The 9,820-nt window shown below is 49.8% G+C and overlaps 1 protein-coding gene across 2 annotated transcripts in view; it reads left to right on the top strand.

Annotated features, from left to right (window-relative positions):
• pio (zona pellucida domain-containing protein piopio) overlaps positions 1–9,820 on the top strand; it is a 68,547-nt gene that overhangs the window by 3,098 nt on the left and 55,629 nt on the right. For both annotated transcript variants that reach the window (XM_025297276.1, XM_011151677.2), the window contains exons 2-3: positions 759–796; positions 9,029–9,113. In XM_025297276.1, coding sequence (XP_025153061.1) covers positions 761–796; positions 9,029–9,113 — 121 coding nt within the window. In that variant the 5' untranslated portion in view covers positions 759–760. The remainder of the gene's footprint in view (positions 1–758; positions 797–9,028; positions 9,114–9,820) is intronic.

The following is a 9,820-nucleotide window of genomic DNA, read 5'->3' as shown; positions in this document are numbered from 1 at the left end:
CCGCCGCCGCCGCCGCCGCCGCCGCCGCCGCCGCCGCCGCCGCCGCCACATTCGCGGAGCAACATGTCGCTTTCTCGACTGCGAGCCTGCACCCGAACGCGAACGGGTCCCGGCTACTAACCCACCTGAAAACGTTCACCGTCTCTGCCTCCTCCACCGAGGTCGGCCTTAACCCTCGCCCCACGATGACGTCATGACTCGAGGAAGCATCGTGATTGTCGTTGCTTTTTTTCTCTCTCCCGCACGTCGGATTCCGATTCGCAGAATAGCAGACCCGCCAACGAATTGCCGAACCTTCTCTCCCTTCTTTGTGCTTTCGTGCTGATTTGTATGACGGGGGATGAGAGAGTAGGGATGCTCTTTCGCGAATCGGATAGGATCGACGATAACTACTAATACGATGGGGCACACAGTCGTGGGTTGGAACTGAAAACGAGTACAAGGTCAGTTGGCAGGGAGGGAAAGAGAGTAACGGAGTGACAGGGGAAGAATAGTGCGGAATCGCGGAACGGAACTGGTTCGATCGCCGTGCACCAAAGTACGTCTCGTTAAAATTGAGTTTTTCACTGCTTCCGTCGCTTGTATTAATAAATACCGCGACGCGAAATTATTATAGCTCGGGCAAGCGCGAGAGTGCGAGCGAAGAGCGGTGAATTTTCGAATGTACCGCCTCTCGCACGGCGAACGATGTTTGCGCGGACGATCGTATTCATGGGAGTTCGACCCAGTTATTAATAAGACTTTCTCTTTTATTTTAGCCATGGACTGGAGGGTGGTCGTGTTGGCATTTCTGGCGGTGAGTAAACAAACAAATTTTGTCCTTCTTTATTTATTTCCCCGAGCACGCTCGCCTCGAACGAGCGCGGCGCGAAATATTTTTGCAGTCGCCCTCGGCCCTCGATTGTTTTGTTCCCTTCCATTTAATTTTCCGCAAGACGCGAGATAAATAAACGAGATATATAAAACGAATGTTTATTTCTCGGAGTTGCATGCGTGAAGAAGCGTCACGCGGTGAATGTTTACGCGCGCGCGTATTCCTTCTCTTTCTTGCAGAATATATCACATTACGTTCGCGCGATAGATGCACGATCTACCGTTTACATATAATCGTCTTAGATTCATTCACATTACGCGATTCGTGCAAGTGTGTGTGTGTGTGTGTGTAATTAGGGGAGCTAACATAAGAACTATTGCACTCTGTCAAGTGGAATTGTGCGATCGAAACGATACATTATCTCGCTATTTTTCACACGCGATTACACACTGAAAGGGAAGAGATATAGTTTGTCTTAAAAATTATAGCTACCATCGATACCCAGCTATATTTTTTATTGCTCCAACAAGAAAGCAGTAGTAGTCATATGATGCATTATTATGACGCATATACGATTATTTGTATGCGAATATACGATAACGAGTTTTATCGCACGTTGACACAACTATTAGCAGCGATTATTGCGAAAACGATTTCCACGTTTGGCTATAATTATCTCGCTGCGTAATCATACACTGAGAAAAAATTGTATTAAAATTAAACAAATATTTGTACGAATACGACTGTGAATACATTTAGTCAAATTAAGCGACTAATTTCTAAGATGAAGTACAGAGATTCTCTAAATGTAAACTTATTTCTTGCACTTTAGAAATTTGATAATTGGTTAATTTAAATAAATGTATTCACACAGTCGTATTCGAACAAATATTTGTTTGATTTTAATACTTAATTTTTTCTCAGTGTGCATCAGATGCAACTGTCAGACACTTTCTTCTCAGTGTCGATGGTCGAAAGAATTCCGAACCGATCGATTATCCTTACATCCGACTCGCGACTCGCGATATCTCGCGATTGAAGGACAGATGGGTAATTATTGTCCGGGAATACGCGATTCGCGGCTCGCTATCGTTTTGCAGATAAACGCGGGTCGGCATGTCCGCCGTCGCCACTGCAGCAACACGTACGCACACTTTCTCTCTCGTACGTGCCGCGTCGTACGCTCGTGTTGGTTCGGTGCTATGTGGTGTGGATTATGTAAGCCTTTGTTGGCACAACCACATCGCGGAGCGGTGTCCGTGAGTGCTAAAGCATGTCGTCAAACAGCTGCCGCCTCCGATATTCAAATTGACGCTCGTCAGGGAAAATTTGACAAACGATTCTCTCGCCGAGAAAGCAGCTCGACCACTTTCGAATGATTTTCAGAGGCAGCCTGTGTAGGCGAAATATGTGCGATCCAAGTTCCTTCTCTAATTCGCGTCGGCGCGGCGCGCGGTCGTTCATCTGATTGCTTCTTTTTTTTTTTCTTTCGCCTCTCGAGTCACCCATGAATCATACATACGTTGACCGATATTCGAGCCTCCGAGATCCCTCGAAACCTGGATGCTGCTCTCTCCAATGCAAGTTCTCTCCAATGACGGTGGAAAAAGTAGCGAACGTATGAAAGCGTAGAGAATAGCCGGGACAAGAAAGGGAAATGAAATATACTCGCACTCGTCTTGTCCAGTGGATATCTCGCGGATCAAACAGATAAATCGATCCTGCTAAGAGAGTCCGCGTCGCCGGAGGACAATCGCGAAGGTCGTTAACACTCGTTGACCGCTGCAATTATCATTGATTACTCAAATTGCCATTGATCATGTCTAATCTCGATTGAATTACTGAGAATATGATAAATACTCGTGTATATATATAATTTGAAAGATACACGTGTGTCTTTTATCTCGTTTGGTTGGTTTGGTTTATTGGCGGTGTGATTAGTAGATTTTTACCGGTGTACAATCAATGTGCGTCTAAGTCGATATGTAATTAATTAATACAATTTATATGTAATTCAATAAAATATGGTAGTATCGCGGCGCGATCGATTGATTGATCGGTCATCAAATCTATCATACGCGAGGTGTAATCTCCCGAGGAAATCGTGTCACCTGACGCATTGACTGGCATTGAATCGACGTAAACAAGGAGCGCGGTAATTCGGGTTATTTAAATACTGAGGGTGCGCTGTCCGCTTCGCGTTCGTTGTTCACGGCGGTTTCGGAGGACGTTATGTCATCCGTCCGACAATAGTCGTGGGATCGTTCTCGTGATGGAGGTTGACGGATTTAACGTCGTTAGCCCATTCAAGAGGCGGCAATCCCGGCCTTACGTAACACATAATAATCGACAATTACGCTAAACTTGGCGTTTACGCGGCTCGGGTCTCTAAAGACGGGATCTTTGAAGCACAACACAACGCGCTAACGGATGACGGGTGACGTAAAAGAGTAACGATGAGCGTGTGCTCATTGTCGTGAAATGTAGACCATCGTTAGCGCATACTTTTCCATAGTCACATAGTAAATATTCCTCCGCTTCGTTAACACACATTGACTCACTCTGACCGCGTTGATTCCCCCTGATTATTTCGGCGCTCAATTGAAGTGCAGTCAAGGATACGGATAAGGTATATAATTGCAATTTACGATCCATACATTCTTGAGCTCGTTTCATTGACTCTCCATCGGCTACGTATATAATTTGTACTTGCTGCTGGGTGTGTTTTATACGCGTCAATTAGACGCGGCATTATTGCAGAGAGCCGACTGCAGTGGTGATCACGTCAACGCGTTTATGCGCGTTCATATCACGACGCAAAGTCTGATTCTCTTTCTCTGCCTTTCCTTTTCTCTTCTCATTTGCTCATATTTGCCGGTTAAACGCGAATGCGTGAAACGAGAGAGAAACGTTGCTGCGTGCATGAAGCTTTGCTCGGAACACCTCGCGCATGCAGGAACGAAAGACAATCCGTTCGGAACCGCCACGCCCACTTTTACCTGGCGTTCTTTTAAATATCGGCGCGGGATCTGAGAGAGCTGCGGAGCTCGCTGGCACGTTTCCACAGACATTTCACCGCGCAGTCGATAGCCGGAAGAATAACGCTCGAACGTGCACTTGACTCGGTATTTTATGCGTTCTTCGCTATGCTACCACCTTTGTTACGACGCGACGCGACGGGGAAATAGCAACAACGGCTGAATGGCCGACAGGCTGAATCCCGTCGCGTGCGACGCGACTTGCGGATTTTGAATACGCATCAAGTGCCGAACAAAGTGCGAAACAGGTTTCCCGTCGAAGGGAAAGGATCGCGAACACACATTTCTAAACGCCTCTCTTCGCAAAGCCGCATATATATATATATACACACAGCTGTTCGCCGAAGAAAAAACCCTTCAAACGGTGTACCTTGAGCGAGCTGCCGCACTCTCACTTCCTAGGCGTGTGATAGAAAACACGAAGGCGCGATATCACTCCCGGCAAACATCTCGGACGACACGAGTGGGCCGTGAAGATCAATAGAAATGTGCGCCGACGAAGGAAAGAGAAAGCAACAAGATATTCTACCTTGCTCGTTTACATTGAGTGACACACAAGACACGAATCCATCGACCATCGACGAGCTTTCGACGCATCGATTTTCGCCTTGAGGGGGGCGAGCTGGCACTCGGCAGCTTCAAATTAGGATCTACCTACGGCCCAATTATTATCCCATCAGAAATCCGAGCGAGAGCTCACGCGGGATTTATATTCGCGTCCGCGCGTATCCGAGCGCCGAGCGACGTAGACGGCGTCCGATACCTAAGAGGAGGAGAATACCCTCTGATAGACAATCTCCTTTTTTGGAGGCGGAACTCCTGTTACTGGCTGAGAAGGCTTGCTGAGAAGGTGATGAAGTATTATCGAATACCGGAAGAGTGTTATTGAATATTGGATCGTCATACATCGGATGTCTCGAGCGCGGCGTGAATCCTGCATCAGTATTCACGTGGGCGTCCGCTCGCAGTGTTCGGAAGTCAACGCGAGTGGATTCGCGCTCGCCGACGCGACCGCTTCGCCCACGACCACGACGTGTGACGGAGAGCCGGGAAAAGCTCAGGCACAGCCCGGCACAGCGGGAGCTGGAGCCTTCAGCGCGGCTGAAGTTGGACATCGTCGCTAATACTCGAACGCCCTGTCCGACATAATCGCGAGCAGGGCGGGCGGGTGGGCTTTGCTCGCGGCGTCAGATCGCTACGTCATCGGAGCACGCGCCGCGGTTGCGTACAAGAGAGTGACTAACGCAAGCAATGAGAGCCTTGGTGCGGCCGCAATAGAGGTGAAGTATCGAGCGAGCGAGCGAGCGAGCGAGCGAGCGAGCCCACGTTCCGCGATCCGCGATCGATCGGCTCATCGTCGATGCTCGCTCTAATTACCTATTGATCTACTTGACGTCCGTGAAGTCGCCCGCGACGACGACAACGCAACAAAGCTGCTGCGCTACGTGCTAATTGCCGAATCAACGTATCACGTTGCCGATGAAAAAGAACCTTTACCCGCCGGACCTGATGTGATCGACACTCGACATTCAATTGATCATCAATTGTGGCATAGATCAGAGTGCAGAGTGTTTTCATCCCATACACTTGGGGATATTTGGCATCGAACTCACAATGTAAATTTCCCTCTTTCAAGATATTGTACAAAACTGTTTGTATCCGCCTTGAGTCCGCGTTAGTCGACGTCATCGTCAACGAATCGTCGAAGATAATCGCGCACGTCGTGCGCGATTCTCTTGGACTTTCCTACGATGCGAAGTCGCGCATCGGAGTAGTCACACGTGAGAAACGCGTATCGTTTCCGACGGGGCGAATCGTTGTGGAAGGTCAGTCCTCAATGGATTCCATTGCGGCGGATGGTACGCCGCGGACCTTATATGGTTCGGTCTGCCGGCGAGTAAGTCCGCTGCGCTGCGCTTTATCGAGATATCTCTGGTATTTCGCGCTCCAGTCACGTCCACGACTCCCCTCGATCCAATTATATCAGCGCGCGACGAGATACGACGCACGCTCCTCGCGTAGATGGTCCAGCGTGCGACAGACATCACGCCACGTCGAATTAGCGACGCGGCGGTAAGTCGCACTTTGGAAAATCCGTTGAGCCGCCGAGAGAAGAGGCCACACGGTTCCTGTGCCGACACCCCTTCACTTCGGTGCGTTATTATTAAGTATAGCCGTGAATATATCGTGCCGCGCCGATCGTGCGTGGGTAAGAGAGAGAGAGAGAGAGAGAGGGGGGGGGAGGAGGAGGGAGAGTGATGCAGGGGCTATGGCGTTCCGTGTGTACACACTCGAATGATCAGTGACTCGTTAGACCACTTTCATTGCACGGACGAACACACGCCGGCCATGCTGACGTCAGCGTTTGCCGCGCGGAGACTTCTGTCGTGAAACTCTCCTCCTATGTTCGCGTCTAAGAGAGATCGTTGAAACGACGTCGTTGCGCAGACAAGACGGGAAATGATTTTAACGAGCGGCTCCCAACTTCTTCGAGTATCAATGGATTTTGCTTTTTCGCGGATTCGCGGATCTCGTCGACGCCTGAAATCGAAAAGAAGTAAGTCAGTGTCTGAAAACTTCAGTTTGGAAAAAGAAAGAAATTGGAGTGCGGTGAGTGCGCGAAATTGAACTTTGTACAACTCGACTCGAGTTATTTCTGCCCGCTGCGTCGTGCCGCTTTTTCCTTGTACAATGTGTACTCGAAAGGAATTGCGAAGTCGCGAAGTCGCGTGATCGTCCTTGCTTTACACTCACGTTCATTCGCAATCGCCTTTGCGCGATTGCCTTTGCTGCGGTTTCTAGAAATATCCAGTCAGCGCAGATCAGTTTGCGTGAGAGAGACATGCCCGATGTCCGTCCGATCGCTCAGCAACGATAAGGACGATTTAAGTCCGCAGTGTGTGTATACTAATTCTCGCTCGAGTTTGCGCTTAAATCGTTCCCGATTAAATCGTCGCGACCGAGATAATCCGCGCGACTCTTGCATACATCGCCGTCGGATCATGATCGCGTATTCGTGTGTATGTATGTATGTTGGACGAAATTAGCCGCGATCCGCGACACAGCGACGGTGATGAGTTTCGAATTGGATAGATGGAAGGCAATTACCGGTACCCGTGTATCTCGTCACTGTTAATCTAAAAATAGAGCCGCGTTGTGTTACGTGTTCTGCTGGATGGCATAATTAAGGGCGGTTTTACTCGAGGATACGTTAATGCGCCGCACGTCTTTTCCATTATCGGACCTGACTCCGTCAGCTCCGCTCTCTCTCTCTCTCTCTCTCTCTCTCTCTCTCTCTCTCTCTCTCTCTCTCTCTCTCTCTCTTTCCATATACAAAGACTCGTCGTCCACGGTTCTCATTTACAACCTTGCGAGACGGCCGGCGTCAGGCCGAGGCTTTCAGGTTTCACTCGAGAGAGATCAATCATCGTTTCCATTACTTCATTTCCTTCCCGTGCTGAAACGACGAAACCGCGCGCGCTCGGTTTCGTCGGTTTTCCGCGTGCCGGCGACTCTGATACGATGAACGAATCGATGTTTTATTTTTAGCGAACACGCGAATTGTCCGATTCGCCCTCCAGCGAATCTCGCTGGAGATGCTGAGGGAAAAAAAATGACAAAGAATCCCCTCTCCCTTGAGGATTCGTAAAAATAACGATGGCGATCCGGTCCGGAGCGATCCGGTATGGAGTAAAACCAACGTGATTCATACATCCTGGAAAGCTAGAGGCGAGAGGGCGAGAGGCGAGAGGCGGAGAGAGACGATCGAGAGTCTAGCCGAGCTTGACATTTTCGCGGGACTTTCATATCGCGCATTTTAATCGAACTACGCGATCAATCATCGATCCCACGTAGACGGATTAATACCTGGACTAATACCTGGACGTGGCGCATCGTGGCAAAACGTGTCTGTCACGTGTACGACGCGTCGCGAAGATGTTGGATACGTTCGAAATTACATCCCCGGTTCTAATTCAATTATCCGGCCGATAATCATCGCACGTCGCGCGACGGCTTGTCGAGCGACAGCGAGTGGCGTGCGGGCGGGGGATTGTCGGGTGTTAAAATGAGCGAGAACAGCGCGAAATTGCTTGGAAAGTTCGCTCGGATGGGTCAGCTGGGCGTCGAGATCAGATAAATCACGAGCGTGCTGACACATCGTTGCGAATATACGCGAATTGCCGCTTATTGATCGTAATTACATGCGTTAGTTTAACGAGCGGCAGCACATCCGCCTCTCGCCATCCGCGGAGCGTCTCGCACTTCTCGCGAATCTGCGCTTCTTTTTGCCTTTTTTCTTTTTTTTCTTCCTTCGCCTTCAATCCCTTACTTACGCGTCGAGAAGCGACGCGTCCGCGTTCGCGCGCGCGCGCGCGCGCGCGCGCGCGTATTTCATCATTGACTTCATCGCGAGAGCGCCGCGATGATATCACGCTACCAATTGTGGTAACTTGCTCCGTCACCGGGAATAATCCCCCGATAAATACGGAGTCCCCGCGGAGACCGGTAAAAGTGACAGGCGACACTCTCTTTTTCCACGCGTCGCGTCGGTTTACCTAACGCGTAAGGTATAAGTCGCGAGTTATCCGCGGGAAATTTATGTAACTTCTTCCACGATCCGTTTTCCTGTTTTTACGTAGAAATCCCTTTCCGCGTCTCATGCCGCGTATCTCTATTATACGTACGTGTTATCCACGTGGAGAATTTCCAATACGCTCGGACGTTTATTTCCTCGAGAGAGAGAGGGAGAGAGAGAGAGAGAGAGAGAGAGAGAGAGAGAGAGAGAGAGAGAGAGAGAGAGAGAGAGAGAGGGAGAGAGCGAGCAACTCGCTCCCTCATCTCGGCTATGTATTTTTTATTCAAACAAGTATCCAAGTATCGGGCGCGTATACGCGTTGTAACGCGCTGTTACGTACGCGTGTGTACGTGTGTTACAACGGACACACGGTGTGGGTATTACAATATCGTGTATATATATATACACGTCTCCCTCGCGCGCGCGCGCGCTCTTCACATTCGCTCTTACACACATTCGCGTGTACGCTCACCGGCGCACTCGTACACGCACCCACCGAACGACGGACGACGTCGTCAACGATAGCGTAGCTAAGTTGCCGCTAACAATCGTATCTTATTAAGCGAGAAGATCTGAAACATGCCTTTCCCCTATTTTCAGATCACAATAACGAGGCACAGCAGCAGCGGTAGCAGCAGCAGCAGCAGCACACACGCAGCTCAGATACCCCAGCAGCTGCCGACGTGTGAGTACACGTGTGAATACATGAGACTTACTTTCTAATTGTCCGCGAGGGCGATAACTAATTAGAGCGAATCAATTAGGCGTTAAAATCCCGCGCCCACGAGCGCGGAAAATTTGCGACGCTTCTCTCCCCTTCCTGTGCGTCACGTCTGCATTTTTTTCCTTTTCACTCCCCTTCTCCGGGGCCTGCGATGTAAACTTTGTCGTTGGCGTCGTCGTCGTCATCCTTATCCTCGTCATCATTATCATCACGAATTTTCTCCCGCGTGGAAAAATCCCGCGCGCGCGCGCCTCGAGAGGCCAAAGTGGCCGGATAATCGGATAAAAGTGGACGCTTTCGACACGATGCGCGCTTTCTAATGACGGCACGATGTACTTGATGACAATGATCCGAGGGGATACTTGAAGCAACGAAATACACAACAATTCGCCGGTAAGAGCGAAAGAGTAATTACTGGAAAGTAATCGTCCTCTCTTCGCGTACGTGCTTTCTCAAGCTTATGATCCAATAGAGAGGCTCAATTAGTTATCCGGGCTAATTGCTTGCGCGCGGACCTGGACGCGGACCTGGACCCGGAGTCGTGCGTTTTCAACACGTACGCACGGACTCGCAAACACGAGCGCGATACAGATGCTGAGATTCGAGAGAGTTCGAGTCATCGGACTCCATTTCCTCGGACTCGCGAATATCGGAAGAATCGTTCGGAC

This window comes from Harpegnathos saltator, unplaced genomic scaffold (genome assembly GCF_003227715.2).
Source record: "Harpegnathos saltator strain DR-91 unplaced genomic scaffold, Hsal_v8.6 scaffold174, whole genome shotgun sequence".
Classification (NCBI taxonomy): domain Eukaryota; kingdom Metazoa; phylum Arthropoda; class Insecta; order Hymenoptera; family Formicidae; genus Harpegnathos; species Harpegnathos saltator.
The sequence above is the reverse complement of the archived record's forward strand: the minus strand, read 5'-3'. Positions and strand labels throughout refer to the sequence as shown.